The sequence below is a fragment of the Epinephelus moara genome, chromosome 2 (genome assembly GCF_006386435.1).
Source record: "Epinephelus moara isolate mb chromosome 2, YSFRI_EMoa_1.0, whole genome shotgun sequence".
Lineage (NCBI taxonomy): Eukaryota > Metazoa > Chordata > Actinopteri > Perciformes > Serranidae > Epinephelus > Epinephelus moara.
In genome coordinates this window covers 22,769,971-22,788,155 of record NC_065507.1, presented here as the reverse complement: position 1 = coordinate 22,788,155, position 18,185 = coordinate 22,769,971, and the positions used below count along the sequence as shown (strand labels likewise).

The window sequence follows — 18,185 nt, the reverse complement described above, 5'->3', positions numbered from 1 at the left end:
AACAAAACAATGACAAAGTGACACAAAACAACCAAAAAAAGACGAGAAAGTTACCCCAAAGAGACACAAATTACAACAATAAGCCACAAAATTACATCAGAGACCCAAACGACTACAAAAAGAAACCACAAGGAGACACAAAATGACCACAAATAGACAGAATTACACACAGAAGGAGCGTTTACATTGTGTCTGCACATCACTGACCCCTTACCCATCGGAATGAAACCATATAGGTTTTGTTAGACCTCAAACCTTCTGCTGTTCATACCTCTGGTACGACTTGTTAGAGAGCAAAACAGCTGTGCTAACACACACATCCTCTACCAATTCATTAAACGTTGCTATTTACACAGCCATGCTCATTTCTCTGATGTTTTTCCTGTCCTTTATATATTGTCATAGCTTAGGCTACGGCAATAGGGCAGAAAAACCTTGAAAACAGGAGAGGGAAGGAGGAGGGGAACATGTGCGCTTCAGGAGTCACTTGATAGGAATCAGAAGCTGTGATGTGGATCATTTAAATTTACACCTCTGAGTTAGTGCCCCTGACACAGAATTAACACTTTACACTGTCAAATGAGACATTTCCTGCAGGCACAAGGGCAGCGAATAATGTTGCTCCCCATAATGAGCTGATGCCTCAGCAGCTGTTGAAACCGCTGACGTCTATCAGCAATAATGCTTTCAGACGGCCAGAACATCCAGACCCCTCATCCCTGTCATAATCCCATTCATGTACACAAGGGAGTTATAAGCATATCTGGTTACTGTGAGTGAAATCAGTCTTTATGCTTGCAAATATAGATCCACTACATGTGCTGATGCTTGCTTGACATGTTGTCAGTCAGTACCTTTTCACTGTGGGAAGCATGCACAGCGTCACCTCTGTTCTCTGGACAGAACAGGTGCTGGACATTTAGCATAATAAAAGGGAGCCCCTCCTCTCGTTTCTGAAGACCTCATCCGATCACAGAGACTGCAGGAAGATCCACGTGTTGGTAGGAGCAGAGGTGGGACCAAGTCAAGTGAGTCTCAAGTCTTTACACTCAAGTCAAAGGTCATTTTAACATAATACATTCATTCATTTTCCGTAACTGCTCTTCATGTTAGGGTGACGGGGGGGCTGGAGCCTATCCAGGCTGACGTTGGGCAAGAGGCGGGGTACACCCTGGACAGGTCGCCAGACTATTGCTACTAGTATCACAGGGCTGACACATAGAGACAGACAACCATTCATGCTCACATTCACACCTACGGCCAATTTAGAGTCACCAGTTAACCTGCATGTCTTTGGACTGTGAGAGGAAGCTAGAGTACCTGGCTTCCCCCATGCTGACATGGGGAGAACATGCAACCTCCACACAGAGGGGCTCCCTCACCCCAGACTTCCTCCACCCTGGGTTCGATCTCTGATAAATAATAACCGGTAATGTGGATTTAATGACTTAATGGGTCAAGGCAAATAATGTCTGTTAAGTTACATTCATACAGTTACATCACTTTACTGTAAAGCAGCCTTTAAAACCAAGAAAAGACAACACTTAAGATGTAATGATTTCCAAAATCGGAGGCTGTATCTGGTCTCATATCACGATATCGATTTAATGTCGATATATATTGCCCAGCCCTGACTTAATCATAAAAAACGTTTTGCTGACAACACACCAAGGTTATTATAGTCAACTAAAACTAAACAAAAAACTAGGTATAAAAACATTTTAGTTGGCTGGAATAAAAATAAAAATTAATTCTCAAACTCTACATTTCAGCACACAGAATCTCCATAAGGATTTGAGTGAAGCTTCACAAGGCTCTGGATTACTTTGAAGCAGTAGGGGCTACACAGTGTAAGTCGGGACAAGCAAGACTCTGACTTATCAATCCACCTACAGATCATCATGTTCCTGCTGCAGACACTCGTCTGGGTAAATGTCTGTACAGGATATGCAGTAAGTTTATTGCACTCATTGACTTCCTATTACTTGCCATTTTTTCATGCAATATCTGGTCAGCTATACGAAGTAATTAATACTGACTATAATGTTGATCAGGAATCACCTTGGAAACCAAGAACGAAAGGTTAAATGAAACAGAAATACTATCAGCTACTGGGCTGCTTATGTTTTTGGTACTTCTGCTGACTAAGGCTGGTTCCCACCTCGGCTGGTCTGACTCAAGGGAACCACCGTGAACCTCCTTTCTCATGGGACACGTCTGTTCTGTTGCCCAGAAGCGCAAAGAAGAAAGAGGCTCCAACATGGTCAGCATGTTTAAGCAGAGCCAGATCCAGGAGTCTGAAGAGGTCAGAGATCAGACGCTGTGTTCATGTAGGACGACTGTCTCTCCCTCTTGCTATGTGGAGCCGCACTGCCTCTCATGGTAACCTGTGTAACTGCCCTCTGCTCGCAGGCTTTTACCATCTTGGGTAAGAACAGAGACGGTATCACTGATAAGAGCGACCCGATGGATGCTTTAGCTGGATGGATTGGCGTTTCAAACATGTTTGAAGAGAGGTCAAAGGTCAGCTCGTACAGAGGTGGTGATGATCGTGCTGTGAGTTTTTTTGTTAGGTAACTTTTATTTTACTTTCTAGAAATACTTTGTTATAATTTCTGTTTCTGAAAAATGTTCATGTGATCAATTTATACTTGCAATTTTTTTTAGTGTTTCATCTATTATCAGTTTTGACTTTAGATGTGTACAGTGCTGAAAATGAAGTTACATAGGCACATAATGGATAATGATAGATTCATAGGTGTTTTTTCTTGAGTACTACACTACAACTGTAACTTGGCTGTGACTGGGAACCCTAATTAATATTTAATATATTTTTTTGGCTTGGTTTGTGTTGTTGTTTTAAGTGAAGCTGATCATTTATTCATGTTTTAGTCAAGTTTAAAGTTCAGCGTTGCTTTTTATTGTCTCCCAAAGGAAAAACTTGTCTTGGATAGAAGGAACTGGTGCATGAAAGCAGACATTTCACAGAAAACAGTCGACTATAATCTTGATGTGCGATAAAGTCTTTATTTTCTGTATTAAAGGTTCAGTGTGTAGGATTTGGGGGTCTATATTGGCAGAAATTAAGTAATGTAATAAAGATGTTTGTTTTTTTTAGTGTATAATCACCTAAAAATAAGAACTGCTGTGTTTTTGTTCCCTTAGAATGAGCCGTTTATATCTACACAGAGAGTGGGTTGCACGGCCATATTTATAGTGTGGTGGCATAAGTGAAAAAAATAACGAGTGAAAAGATCACGTTGTCTTTTGTGTTATTTAATAAAGTGATAGAACAGAATAAAAAGAGTTTTAACAGAGTCGATCTATTTCAGCTGAAAGGTCAGAGCTCTGACACCTGGAGTGTCCTCCGTAGGTCTGACAAAGAATCACAGATTCAGTCACATAATATAATTAAGACGTAGAAGTGCACAGCGAAAGGGAGGCAAAGGGAAGGCCTCCACTTAGTAGATAACTGTCACGAGAGCTACAAAGCAAGCTTCTCATACATTAATGAAAACTCTAAGGACGCAGTTCACCTCAGGTACAATGAAGCCTTATACAGAGAAGGAGACAGAATATTACATGTCTTCATTTTGTCCCTAAATACAGTAGTCCAGAATAGTCTAACAAAACACTGGCTCTCCATAGGGCCATTCTCAATTTCGCATTGGCCACCACAGTTAGCAGCCTCTCCGCGGCAAGAGCGTCGGACCAGTTTTTTAACATTACACCAGTTTAAATCACAGGGTCCATTTTTTTTAAAGGGAGAGACCTCTGCGGATAATTTGGCTGCCAGTGACAACATTTCTGAACGTCTGGATCTTAAGTTATCAGAGAACAAAGAAGAGCACAGATTAGCATGTGCTAGGCTAGCGGCCTGTCTGCGACGAGCCAAACAGCATTGGAGAAACACTGATTTGTAACGTGAAACTTCTTTATCCGGTGTTTTTACAGGTATAAATCCCCGGGTCTGTTTGTTTTGGAGGAGGAGAGACCTCTGTGGATAATTCAGCTCCTGGTAGAAACCCCCTGAACGTCTGAATCAGAAATGTCGTGAGCACACATAAAGGTATCAGAGAAAATAGGTGGGCTGTCAGTGACGTGCCGAACAGGGTAGAAGAAACACTTATTTGTAACATGAAACTGCTTTATTCAGTGTTTTTTACTGGTTTTAATCACCTGTTCTTTTTGATTTGGAGAGGAAGAGACCTCTGTGGATACGTCAGCTCCTGGAAAAAATCTCCTGAATGTAGAATACTGACGGAATTCTAACCAGGAGAGGTTTAAGCTGGTTGCAATCTGCAATCCTAACCGCTTGATGCCTTTAGATGCCCCTAAATCTTTCACTTTGGGCCATAAATTTTAACATTCACAAAAAAAGTAGTAAAGTATCATGTGAAACAGAGTCAGTGCAGAGTGCATCATGTCCAACAGTTCTAACTCGCAGCTTTACCTGTGTTTTTCTGTGTTTCGTCAGGAGCTAACCCTGAGGAGATGATTCTCAATGCCTTCAAGGTCTCTGACCCAGAGTCCTCAGAGGGGGTGGGAGTGAGTGTGTGATTCTCTTCACAGACACCGCAGAAATGACTCTGTGGCTTGAGATGCCTCTCACAGGAATTCATCACTCAGATAACTCTGAACGGTGCTTTGAACAGCACGAAAACATAAATCATTAGCAAAGTTCCAGGATGCAGATAACGCATATCTTGGTCAGTGAAATACAGATCACAGTTAATTCAAAGTCAAAGAGATGGAAACCGTAATTCTTCGTTCCTGTTGCTCTCCTGCAGGATGAAATATCACCTCGTGTCACAGGCTGACAAGTTTACAGAGGATGAGGTGAGTTGTTGCTTGGCAACAAGGTGAAATATTGGATGTATCAATATGAGATAGTGATTCAAAGGTACCGGCGGTGGCGATACTGTTGAACAAGTTGAAGGTGAGCACTGATGAATACCCAGAATCTGAGGCAATTTAATTTGATTTAAACCCCTTAACTACCAGCTACAGCTTATTACAAAGATCCTTTTCAGCTCTCTTCCAGACCCCCTCTTCAGTAACAGTGCCATTCATAACCTTCATGGCCCCTGGCGAGAGACACAGTAATCTCATTTGTACAGCAACAGATGTTTCTCTTAAAAACATCCGTTGACTGGGGAGTGAAAAAGTCTGCCTCTCATTCTCTCGAGGGATCAAAGAGACCAGTCTAATCGCTATGAAATCTGTCACTTTTGTACTGGTTTGAAGAGACATATTGACTTACAGTAGGCTCACTATGTTGTGAAACGTAAACGCGCTCCCTCTCTGTCCGTCTCACACAGCCTACACATATTTTATGAGGAAGCTTTCATGCTCTGTACATCAAAAGGCCGCACAGAGGGGGGAGAAGAGAGAGGAAAATGCATATGAAACAACAAAACCCCTAGACAAATAAACAGCGCAGCGTTCCCATGGCAGCGCGGTGCAGTAATCTGACGGCTGGTTTCCCATGGCTGTGTCTCGCTGCCCCATAGACCTCCACTCTGTCTCACTGATGGCTCCTGTGATTGCAATCATCCATCTTACTGTCAGAGGCAAAAAAAGGGCAAGAAAGGGGAAATCACACACACCATCTCTCTCTCGCTCCCTGGTGTCCAGCAAACAAGCCACCCCACTGTGAGCAGAGCCAACACATGCGCCTGTGTGTGTGTTTGTATGTATGTGTGTGTTGATGCTTATATGATCTAAAGAGGGAACATGTGTGGGTGTGCATCTTTGGTTGTCTGTGCCTGCCCATTATACTGCATGATCAGTCACTGGAGTGTACGCGAGGGAGCGGTGGACATGTCTGATCTTGCAGCTGATCAAAAGCACCAGAGACTTGTTCCCTTGTGGCCGTGCAAGCGGGCCTCATATCAACATGTCTCTGTTCAGTAGACAGGAAAAACAAGAGGAGAGAGACAGACAGAGGAGGAGGAGGAGGAGGAGGGGGAGGAGGAGGAGGGGGAACATCAGGAGCAAGACAGAAACAGGCAGGCAAAGCACAGATGAAAGGGTGCATAAAGAGGCCAGAGTGGAATATATGACAATGATACATAACCGCACTTATCTCTCCGTTCTGATGAGCTAATTGAAATGGCAAAAGCCAGCTCTGTATTTGTCTGTAGATGTAATAGCATGTGTGATCTCTCTTTTTGCAAACCTGACAGCTCTCCTCATCACAAAAGCTGAGGATTCTCTTTTAAAAAAAAAAGTGCAAGTGCAACCCTTTACCTGTTTGCTTGCAGGTACATCAGATGTTTACAAACTTCCCTGTGGATGTCACTGGTAACCTTGACTACACGGGCTCGTGTTATGTGATCACCCACGGAGAGGACAAAGAGCAGGAGTAAAATGAGGAGAAGAGACACAGGGATGAAAAGAAGAGGAAAAGGAGCAGCAGCGGAGCTTCTGCCTGTAAACAGTCGTGTTGAGAGGTTGTGGTGTACAGTGTGTGTAAATGTAATTATGTGCAATAAAGTGGTGACTCTTCGAAATGAATCCCTTTGTTGTTGTGACTTTAATCTCACTTCAATTACCAACACAGATAAATATCTGCTGAGCACCATGTCTCGCAAATTAAACTACAAAGCACACCTGAACATGTTTAGTAAAAAAGATAATGAAACATGCACAAGACACAACACAACACATTATTTCAAAGGTACATCAGTAGACTCAGCTCTCTATAACATATGATAACTTATCAGAAACAACACATACAGACAGGTCCATCTCTTTTCTGCTGATGATGGTTGAAGAAAACGTTTGACATTTTGGTGTGCTTTCTTGCTGAGAGTTAGATGAGATGTCTGTATGGTAAAAGCAGCTGCTAGCAGCCATTAGCTTAGCATAAAGACTGGAAACAAGGGCAAACAGTTAGCCTCGCTCTGTCTGAAGCTAAAATGAGACCTCCAGTTTTTCTGAGATGGGGGTCACACATCTTTCCAAAAAGGATTTCCACTACTAATAAACCTGTAGTCACACCAGATAACTATCCTAAATTAGCTTCTTTTGTTGTGTTACACATTTCTAGCCAGGGGCGGAGCCAGATGTTGTAAACATTTGGAATCAAGGGAGGTTTTTCCCACCAGGTACAGCAGCTATATTCACTACTTTTCAAGCCATTTACATCAATCTCTTTACATCAGTTGGGAAAATCAAATGTGCCTGTGTGTCTAATGCTACTATTTTTATGTTACATAACAAAGGTAGGCGTAGGAATTTGTGTAAATGGCATCACTTATCTTAACTGCATCACTTATCTTAAAACCTGTTTTTTTTTAAATTCTCTGCTGGAGTAGATGCAATAATAATCTGGGCTGCTGAGTAAATGTGGTCTCCATAACTCTGAATGACATATTTAACCAACAGAAGAACACTTATTAAATTCCTTTGGGTCATTGCAATGATTCTGGGCTTTGGAGAGATGATTCGGGGCTGGTTCCCCAGAAGACACCCGTCCAATCCGCCCCTGTTTCTAGCTGTTCATCAGCCAGTGACACCAGATACACACTAACAGTTTATAGCTCCTTTAAAATCAGCTGAATTGGTTTACAAGTGTAAATACTGGATTTCATTTAGATGTAACTGTTATTGATGGTGACTTTGCAGCCATTTTTTTCATGGTTTGTTGACTCTCTTTTTTTCACCAGGCGTGAGATATCATCGCTGTCAGAAATTCCCGAAATCTCCAGTCCTGATTTATAAGTCAAAAGCTGACCCGAACAGTTCTTTTCCACTGGGCTGCTCATATTTTCGGTCTGAACATATGATGTGAGCGCAGCTAGGTTAACTGTTTCCGCCTATTTTCAGTCCTTATGCTACACTCAGCAAACTGGCTCGTTTCATATTTAGCATACAAACATGAGGGCGTTATCAAACCTCTCATCTAACTCTCTACAAGAATGTGAATGAGTTTATATCCCAAAATGCAGAATTATTCCTTTTGCACATGCACCTTGTAATGACGAATACAATGATTGTACCAGGCATGGGACCAACAGGCTTGGTCTCTTAGAGACCTATTACAGAATAATCATATCAGTTTGGAAACAAGTCTCAGAGGCAGTTTATGAAGAAGTCAATGTAATCCTGTTTAGAGCTCCATCAGCCAGTCGCGTGAAGGTGAACTGGAACCAAGCAGGGTCTGGGTCCCTGGGCCAAAACTCAACTGTTTCAGCATATCCTCCTTTTGCTTTCCAGATGTGCGCTCTCTCCAGATGCTATTCATTTCACCTAACTTTATTTTAAGCAGATATTCTTGGCAGCCCGTCATGTCTTACCTCAGCTTTAACAAGGCAGAGCAAGCAGAGAGACACAGAGAGAGGAGAAAGGAAGAAATATGTTTGACAGGCTAACATGAGATGAACCCCGAGGTCGTTCCAAGAATGTGTTTGACACTAAATAGTATATTTTGGGTCCAGCTCTCGGGAACTTGCAGCCTGAGGAGCTTTGCAGCATCAGCCAAGGAAACTGATGTGTTTACGAGGCAGCCTGTTATCTGAGGAAAAGCAGGATGCCAAAATCCTCATAACACTTTATGAGATTATATTTCATTGTACAACATTGTACAAGTGCTGCTGCTAAGGTTATGTAGACTAAGAGCATGCAGCAACAGGGCCAGGAAGGCTAAAAAAAAAGCCTTTCTTGTGGTTGAAATGCTCAACATCTCTTCATTTAACAGCTGAAAAAAGGGAAAATAAACTGCAATAACATAAGAAACATGATATAAACAAAAATTGTATGTCCAGTCAAGCCAAATTTGCCACATCCATCACAATTACACACACACATACATAATCTCTTAAAGGGGAACTCGTCTCTGTCTCTCCCTCAGTCCTGGAGCGTGAGGAGGGGTTTGAACGGGCTGACGGCGCTTGGTCTTTATGGCAGAGAAAGACAGAGGGTCCAAAATGCTGCCAAATCCAGATCCTTCAGAGTTCTCTGTGTAAAGACATGAATGACAAAAAAACAATCATCCAAAAAATACCCTTCTTCAAATACTGCATTAAATGAATATTGTCACATTTTGGAAAACATGCTTAATTGCTTTCTGGAGGAGAGTTAAATGAGAGGATCTACACCACTCTGTGCTTTGTTAAATGTGAAGCTACAGCCAACAGAGTGGAAACAGGTGGAAACAACTAGCCTGGCTCAGCCTGAAGGTAACAAAATACACCTACCAGCACCTCTAAAGCTCACTAATTAACACGTTTTATCTTGAGCGTTAACGCCTACAAAACTGAACAATGAAAACAACATTTATGTGCCAAAGTATTTGTTGGAAGCAGTAACCTCCTCGTCACAGTTTGTGTTGGTTCAGGGGACACACTAAACCCCCCGGTGGGCATAGCAAAAAAACGTATGTGGGGATTTAAATATGAGCTTTATATTTTTTATAAAACAGAGCAAGGTAAACAAACGATTAACAGGTAACACTTACATGGCTGGGATGATTCTAACTTAAACATCGCCCCAAATGCATCATAGATGGCTTGCGGATGGCTAACAACTGTTTTCAACACCAACAATAGATAAATGATCACAGAAGACGTTCAGTGTCACCCAGAGGAAAGGACAATTCAGAATTAGAGCTCTTCTTTGTCCAGCCTATTTCTCCTAGATGTAACTGAGCTCAATTTAACGTCAATCTGAGATTTTGACCATATTCTTATATTTCTCAAATTCACATCCTGAGAAAAAGCCTTCCTCCTGTCTCAGCCTGAGTCTAATTTTAGATCTTAAAATGCTCTTTTCCCTATCTCGCTACAGTATTCTGTATTTGTCTGAAAAAATCAGCTCTTGAGGTAAGAGTAAAATCCAAAAGAAAACTTGATTGGCTTATAAATGAGCCTGCACAGTTTCAGGAATTTGTTTCAGTGATCAAATTCAAGTCTCAGTTCTGTCTATTTTATCTGCTTGCGGAGTTAAGAAACCTCCAAGAAGCCTACGAGCACAGCAAAAGAACTTCTGCTGATTTATTAAGTTTTCCTCTGGGTGGATTTATCATCATGGATTTACTTTACAAAGTCTCCAAAAAGACATCAAAGCTGGATTACAAAGCTTCTGAAAGGGATGACATCGCACCTGAGGTCTCGCTGACGGGTTCTGGGTAAGTCTCACATGTAGCGTTACAACAATATTTCACGTTACTAGAGTCATGTCTATAGACCCTTTTACTGTTAGTAAACAGTATGATGTTTTTTTGGTGGGTGGGGTTTAGTTGGAGCAAAACAATTCCCCACAGACATTAGCCAGTGCTGGCTAGCAAGGTCTGTTGGCTTGTTTTCGAGTATGGAGGAAGATGATGCAAGTGGTGGATTCAGAAATAGTCATTCATTCAATAGTCAGTGCCAGAGGGCACTCAGGCACAAACTGGACTGGTTTGTAAATTCTAAGACTGTGTGAATGTACCGTTCGATTATCTTAACCTGATACGAAGTGTGTGCTGCACACACAAGCATTTTTGATGATCGACTTCGTCCAGTCCTCTCGTCTTATTGCATTAAACCATAGCTGTCTTCATTTTTGTTGACGGGCAGTGGCAGCTGGTATGCAATAAAATTTAAGTTTTGAGCCATGACTCCTTCTATTCTGGGACCTAATAACACAACAAGGCGACATTTTAGAGACTGACACACGCAGCTCAGTCGGGATTTAAAGATGCAGCTACTGGTATCCTTGTTATTACTTCTCATGTAAACAAAGCCTCTGTTGTATTATATATTATTATATTTTTTTTGTTAACCCCCAACTTTAAAGTTAAAACTGTGCCTATGCTCATGGTTACCTGGAAACTGCTAAGAGTCAAGAAGTAGTTGGGCACACAACCCCGATAAAATGTCAGATTGTCGTTTGTACACTTTGTTTTTGTACAGATGAAACAAACGGGACATAATGTGTTAATAATTGAGCTGTAGTGATGCTGGTAGGTGGAGAGCCAAGGCCAGCTGTTTCCCCCTGTTTCCAGTCTTTGTGCTAAGCTAAGCTAACCGTGGCAGCTGGCTGTAGCCTTACATTTAACAGACACATTTGAGAGTGGTATCAATCTTCTCATGTAACTGATCGCCAGAAAGCAAATAAGCATATTTCCTCCAAAAAACGAGGCCTGGAAAAACGTTTTCTTCCACCTCTGTTTTTCTCCTCACCATGAACGCCGATCATGTGCTCCAGGATCAGGACCCTCTCGGCCAGGATCTTCAGGGCCTCCCTGAGCTGCTGCACGGCCTCACCCTGATCAACACCATCATGTTTAGTTTCGGACAATTTTTCAAATGAGCCCAGGAGGAAAGGAAACTAATGTCTCTTACCTCATTCAAGCCCTCTCCTGGCTCGCCTTTTAGCCCTGGTGCGCCCTGTGGAAACAGGGTAAAATAATCTGTGTTGTGTGTGTGTGTGTGTGTGTGTGTGTGTGTGTGTGTGTGTGTCTTATACAACACAATAGCCTTATACTTACAGGTAGGCCCAGCTCGCCTGCTACACCTGGAGGCCCCTGGTAGAGAATGAACAGAGAAGAATAATTTAAGACTGCTGCTCACACACACATCTCACCAGCTTGCATTCTTTATCCCCTCTCTGCTAATCTGCCTCTTCACCAGATCTCCAATCTTAAATCATGCTAGTAGAGGAAGGGGATCAGGTTTAAAGACAGAGGCCCACTAGAGAGCCGGATAAAAGAGGGGACCCGACATGGCCGCCCTGATTAGTGAGGCCTGGCCTTGGATGGGAGAGAGAGAGGAGGATTAGTCATGGCTCGGAGTGAGTCTTTGAAGAAAAGCTTGTTCACCTTTAATGTGTTTAAGATTGCATGACAGCTAGGACCATTTACAAAACGCAGAACAAAAAGCATTTTGATAGTTCATCAGAATCAAATATGTTCAGCCAGCCTGCTAATCCAATAACGGGCGATTGTTAAACAAGAGGACGATTTTTACAGCGGCCTCACCCTTTCCCCTGGATCTCCTTTAGGGCCAGGATCCCCAGGCTTGCCTTGGAGGCCCTCTTTACCCTGATGTCACAAAAAACACAAAAATGTGTGTTAATGATATAGGTCATACATTCATATCTGTCATTCATCAACAAATTCATGTACTCACATCTCGTCCTGGCAGGCCTGGCATCCCTGCAAGTCCTCTCAGTCCTGGAGGGCCTGTGGTGTCGTTCACAAAAACATTCACTCACAAAGGGGACTAAATGTCAGAATGTTTAAGTTTGGCTTCGACTGTTGTGCAATGTCAAAATTAAATTCAGCCAATTTAATACAGTTTAATTCAATTCAGTAATGACTCTGTCCTGAGAGGGAGATTTGTCAGGGTTTACAAAATAAACACTGAACTTCGATCTTCTAAATATTTCACTTAAAATATCTCTTAAAGTAAGTGGCTTTAACAATGTTTTCATATGACATAACAGGGTCACACTTGTATCAACTTGTACCAGTGTTTTATTCAATCTACTGTAATGCTCACGTAGTAAAAGTTTTGAAATTCAAGAGATCACTCATTTGTTGCTAGACATTTGAATTACATAGAAAATGAATGTGTTTAAGTGTCTTGTGGCTCTTCTTCTCTTTGCATATTCCTCTGTAAATTAGCATGACACGTTTCCTAACTTTGGACATTTTGGGATTTCGACAAGGATCTGAATTCTTTGTGAGTTTGAGCAGTACTGATGGACTCGTCCAAGGGGTCAAAACTCAATCACATCACAGTATACATCTATATTTATCCATAAATACATAATGAACTGTTTGGACTGAGGACATGCTGTGATTCTGTGGTGTTGGCTCTAAAAGCTCATATTAATACCTGCGGGGCCGACAGGACCAGTCGGACCAGTTGGACCGGGAGGCCCGACTACGATCTGAGAAGAAGGGAGAGCTGGACGGACGGGGATCTCCTCTGGGAAAAACAACAGCAGAAGTTTAGTTTAACTTCTGCACAAAAGATAATGACTGTAATGACAGATTAGAAAAGATGCAATGAAGACATGGATCATCAACAGTCATGTTACTGCATGAGGTGGATTTACAGCTTATCACTTAGGCCATGTTTTAATTAAGCAGCAACCTCCAGGGTGGAGATAGAAGCCAACGTGGTGCCAAAACCTGCCAAAAGGTGCCAACTGCAGTTCCTTGAATGGCCACTTGAGGCCAGCTCCAGAAGGTGAGTCAGTCCCTGTAGATCCCAATATTAAAATGTCAAACTGGGTGACAGGCTGTCTGCGATACATCGCTCCAGCCTATGAGTCAGATCCACCCGCTCGTCCAAATATGGGCACTTCTGGCTCCGAAAATTTTTAAGATGGCGACGGCTGAAACGCCAAACTTAAGGCTTCAAAACAGCAGTCAACAAACCAATGGGTGACAGCAAGCAAGCTGCATCCATTATCTATACAGTCTATGGTTTTAATGTGGTTAAGTGTGCAAATGTGCAGTTACCCAACGTTCTCTAATGTCCTTTAACTTTTCTTCCGGAGTCCACTGAATCAAACATGCACTCTATTTCCGGGTGCTAATGACTTAAAAATATTTTTATTGATGTTTTCATTGATCAACACTGTGTATAATAACTACAGTGACTCATAAGCTGCAACACAGCAACCTGCCAAGTCCATGTGGAAACTGCCAAAATCTCCATGACTCCATTGTTGCTGGCTGCCAAAGCTCCAACACTGGATATTTGTGTTCCACAGGCAGAAATGTTGGCACGAGGTCGATTTTATTCAGTTCTGCGAGCTCTTTACAATTTAATCATCACAAATGAAAAGTTTTAACAACAAATATCAATGTTTTGTAGAATTTTCCTTCCTTTGTTGTTGTTTTTTTGGTTGTTGTTTTTTAGTCACTGCTGCTGAGCAAAACATCTTAATCAATCTGATCTCTAATGAACAGCTTTAAATACAGACGTAAATGCACCAAGAAAGAAAATAAAGACATACTACACTAAGACCTGATTACAGTCACATCCAAAGGTTGCCATGGATGCATGTGATCATGTAAGTTTGTACTCTGCATATAGTTCAGCAAACCTCCCAAACAGTTGCATTGCATGTGTCAAAATATTTCAATGAGGTTTTGTTGTTTAGCAGCAAACGTAGTTTCCTCAAATAAGCAGGAAAGCAAAATCCAAACACAAGTGGTCACTCGTGATGCATTTGAGACACAACTGGATTCACAACTTTGATCTGACAATACTAGATCTGCCTCTACTGCTGGTACGGACTTATCTTGGGCATGCCTATAAAATTGTTGCTTCCAATATGCCTTACAAATACTAGTTTCTGTATCTGTCCATATGCGTTCACCATTGGAGTGTCAGCCTGAACCTTGGCGTGGGAGCCTTTTTTCAATCTAATAGAAGAGTTAAGACCAATGACGCCTCAGAGTGGGGACTAGAGGGTGCCACAGCCCCCCCAATACAATGGCTGGCAATTGGAGGCCGATATTACTGTCTGTAAGAGGCTGTGGCATGCTGATTTTTTAAGCTGCAAAGTTAGTGGTATCTTGTGAAACTAGACAACTTAAGGCATTCATTGGTACCAACCATGTTGGTATAGCTTTTCGACAAGTGTTGTAAAAAAAAAAAACGCTCCAAGCTTAGGCTAAATTTTGGCAAGGGAACAACTGGCATGGCCACTTTCAAAGGGATTCCCTTAAACTCTCACCTTAAGATATCTGAAAGAAAATGGGCTCCACTGGTACCCACAAGTCTCCCCTAAACTTGAGTAGGCCTGTTCCCAGTTAATGTTTTGTTCCTTACAATCAACATACTCCTTTAAATCAAAGTTGTATATTTGTATTTTTAAGGAAAAGAGCCAGCCTATTTAAAGGTCAATGAATCTAACACATGTATATACAGATACATAACACATTAAAACAGGACTGTTGTGGAACTAAAAAGTTAACTGTGCCAGTATCAGTCTATGCACATCGGATAATTAGTAACATTAACTGTAAAATAAAAACCACAGTACATATGTGATTCCTTAACTCTCCGTACTGACATAGTTTTCAGCTAGTGTATATACCCCAACAGCATAATCAAATTCCAGGAAGTCAGTTATCGCCTTTGGATTTGGTGTGCCACCCCAGGATTGTCAGTGGCCCCATCTGGCCACCCCCATGAAAAATTCCTGGGGGCCCCACTGGTTAAGACATCAGGGGTGACCAGTCAGGCTACAGAGTTTCATCAGCAGTTAACAGCAGGATTAAATGCAATGTGACAGTGATCGACAGCAGCAGCTGGTCGATAGAAAAGAGGTCCCATTTAATGGAGCAGTAAACACTTGGACATGAGGAGGTGGAAGTCGTGCCTTGTTCTCAGCATGTTGGCTATTTCAAAGTACGCTTGTAAGTACGAATATTGTTTTCAACCACAGCACACTTCCTCTCCACTTTAACATATGCTCAGAGTCAGTCTCCCCCCCTCAGTGTTGAGACAGCACTGTTACATTATGGCTCCAGTCCACAGAAAGGGTCTAGAAGGAGCAGATTTCCCTCTGGAACTAATTTTCTAATGTTACAGTCTCCTCGAGCCTGGCTGCCTCCCCGAGAAACTCCACATGAGTGGCAGACTATCTCCTCCCTCGTTCATAGCTAGCCCAGATTTTGGCTCCGGGCCGCGGCCTGTTCCCCCAAACGCAGACTGTTGTGCTGACAGCTAACAAATTAGGCCTGATTTACAGCCAGTTGGCCCCCCTCAGCTTACATGGTCCCACAGACCCAAATCTACATAGTTCCAGACCCGCAGACACAGTTCTGGGCTCAGAAAGGCAGACGCAGCCAAATGCCTAATCGGAGCCAGCAGTCTGCATGAGGTAATGATTATAGCACAGACTTCTACTGCCTCCCTGTGGTCAAAGACAGGTTTTAAATATGAGAAATGAAACTTTTGCACTTGTGTGTTTTTTTTTTTTTTAAAGATATGAAGATTTTAAATCTTCAAAACACTGATAAATTCATTATTTCAAGTTTAACACTACAAAAGCCATTTTGGGAGGAAGTTAAAGAAATAAAGCTGCATCAAAGTGGATAAGATGAATGAAAAGTGTCTCAATATCTTTTTCTAATTGATTCAGTCTTTTTTTAAAAACAAAACAAAAAAACAAATGAGCTGATCTTGTGATTTATTTGCGGATATTTGGCTCCATTGTCAGCGGTGGTGTTAAATGAGGTTGCAGTAAACGGTGGCAGCAGCAGCAACACACACGGAAACAATTAAACTAAATGTAAGCCAGCCCTTCGCTGCAAAGAAACAATACTCTCTCCGCTACAACTGCGAGTCCTTCGCTGAAAGCTAAAGACACATATTGCTCACTTAAACACTTGGTAACAGCTACAACGTGCTCCGTGCTTCCACCTGTGCCCTTTTTTTAAAAAACATTTTCCATACATAGAAACCCATCTGGCCTGCGTTCAGGTTCTGCCTGACACAATGATTGCAAAGGATGAACATAATGCATGAGATATGTGAGTGTTTGAAAATGGTGAGGCACATGATTCATCAAAATGGACCTGTGGTTTTGGCATAATTTCAGACGAACCAAAAACTGAATGCTTGAATGGTTTTACAATTGTTCTTGGGTCAGAACTCGACCATGTGTGTAAGATTGACTTCTATTATGTTCTCATTTGAGGCCATCTGGGACAATTTAGCTTGAAGTAAGAAGAGTGAATGTGAGGTGGAATAGTACGCTCACCTTGATTGTCCACGTGAAAAACGTCACCGCGCTCTCGAACAGGCGAGGAGCTCCGCCCTGGAGGACCCGGTGGACCAGGAGGCCCGGGGAGACCTATCACTCCTGCTAGACCTCTGTCCCCCTTTGGTCCTGAGCGCCAAGGTGAAATACATGAATCAATCAGTCATGTAAAACAAGCATTTCGTCAATCGTGAGAGTGTTTTCAGACCATTTTTAAATGAGCAGATGAGACTAGACGATCCGTAGATATATTACCGATAGGTCCAGGGAGGCCTGCTCTTCCTGAGGGACCTGGAGGCCCTGCAGAACCTGGAGGCCCTGGTGGTCCGATGGGCCCTGGAGGCCCTCTGCCTCCCGATGCTCCAAAAATAAAAGAGACAGTCAGAATGAAATGCAGAGTTTATGTTTTTGGAGACTTATAGTTCAACTACGACCCAACCTGGGAAAATAGACTTTAGGTGTGGGGTTTCAAAGAAGCAGGACTAATGGTGTGTTCATGCCAAATGCAAAGCAAATGTTGTGTGCAGTGAGATTACACACAACAACTCAACTCAAGCCTATCAGTGCTGAGATCTAGTTGACATTCTCTTGACGTTACTGAGAATCAGAAATGGAGGGCAAACAGCGTGGCACCTGGAGGTCTACTACTCAACGTCAGTGCTGTACAACGACACAACAAAAAGGAGAGGGCTCAGAAATCAGTGAGCACAGCTAAATGACTTCATGATGAGTTCTGAAAATATGTTTTTGTGCCTTGTGTGAGTTATTTTGTTATGTTGCGTCTTGGCAAAAAGCTTTGTGTGATTTATATTGGTCTTTTATTATGGAGGATAAACAACGGAAGGAATGAAGTGGTAATGTGTTGCAGTGGCAGTGTGGAAAATTAAACTTCTTGGTTCATGCTGGTTCAGAGCACGGAGCCTCTGTGTTTACTGTGTTCATATCACTCGATTCCAGCTATCGATTATACTTCACTGCAAACCAAGTTAGCCATTAGCTGCCTAGCTAGCACAATGGCGGTTAAGGGTGAATATTCATTACAAAAAAAAAACACTCTAGCTGCCGTGCTAGTGTGAGTAATAGGACTAATTTGCTTCCTGTTTGGTGTGAACATGCCATAACAAAAGTAATTTGCAAAGTCGTTGTCATTTGCATGATGGCAAACGAAGGATTAGGGATGTAAAGTCAGGATATCTCCGCCTCTGCTGCTTCATTGAGTTGACCTTTTTGTTGTTGTTTTAAAGGACCACTGTGTAAAATGGGTTGGAAACCGTTGAAAACAGTGACATCAGTGGTCAAATTCTAGATTGCAGGGCTCACTCGCTCACCCCTCCCGTCGGGTAAATGACGGTGGCCTCGTAGGGACAAAAAGCCTTTTGCAGACACGAGTTTTTCAGGAGTAGGTCTATCTAGCGACGAGGTAAATGTTTATTTAGAAATCTAAACCATGTTACGATATTGTAATG

General features: G+C 42.2%; 1 protein-coding gene across 1 annotated transcript in view; it reads right to left on the bottom strand.

Moving 5' to 3' along the window:
* Positions 1-6,519: 6,519 nt before the first annotated feature.
* The window catches only part of LOC126403890 (collagen alpha-1(XXVI) chain), a 31,684-nt gene continuing 20,018 nt past the window's right edge, over positions 6,520-18,185 (bottom strand). Inside the window, exons 6-14 of the mRNA XM_050066713.1 lie at positions 16,975-17,079; positions 16,720-16,848; positions 12,828-12,920; positions 12,117-12,169; positions 11,966-12,028; positions 11,477-11,512; positions 11,331-11,375; positions 11,169-11,253; positions 6,520-8,964 (exon numbers count right to left, since the gene is read on the bottom strand). Of these exons, the coding sequence (XP_049922670.1) occupies positions 8,825-8,964; positions 11,169-11,253; positions 11,331-11,375; positions 11,477-11,512; positions 11,966-12,028; positions 12,117-12,169; positions 12,828-12,920; positions 16,720-16,848; positions 16,975-17,079 (749 nt within the window). The 3' untranslated portion in view covers positions 6,520-8,824. The remainder of the gene's footprint in view (positions 8,965-11,168; positions 11,254-11,330; positions 11,376-11,476; positions 11,513-11,965; positions 12,029-12,116; positions 12,170-12,827; positions 12,921-16,719; positions 16,849-16,974; positions 17,080-18,185) is intronic.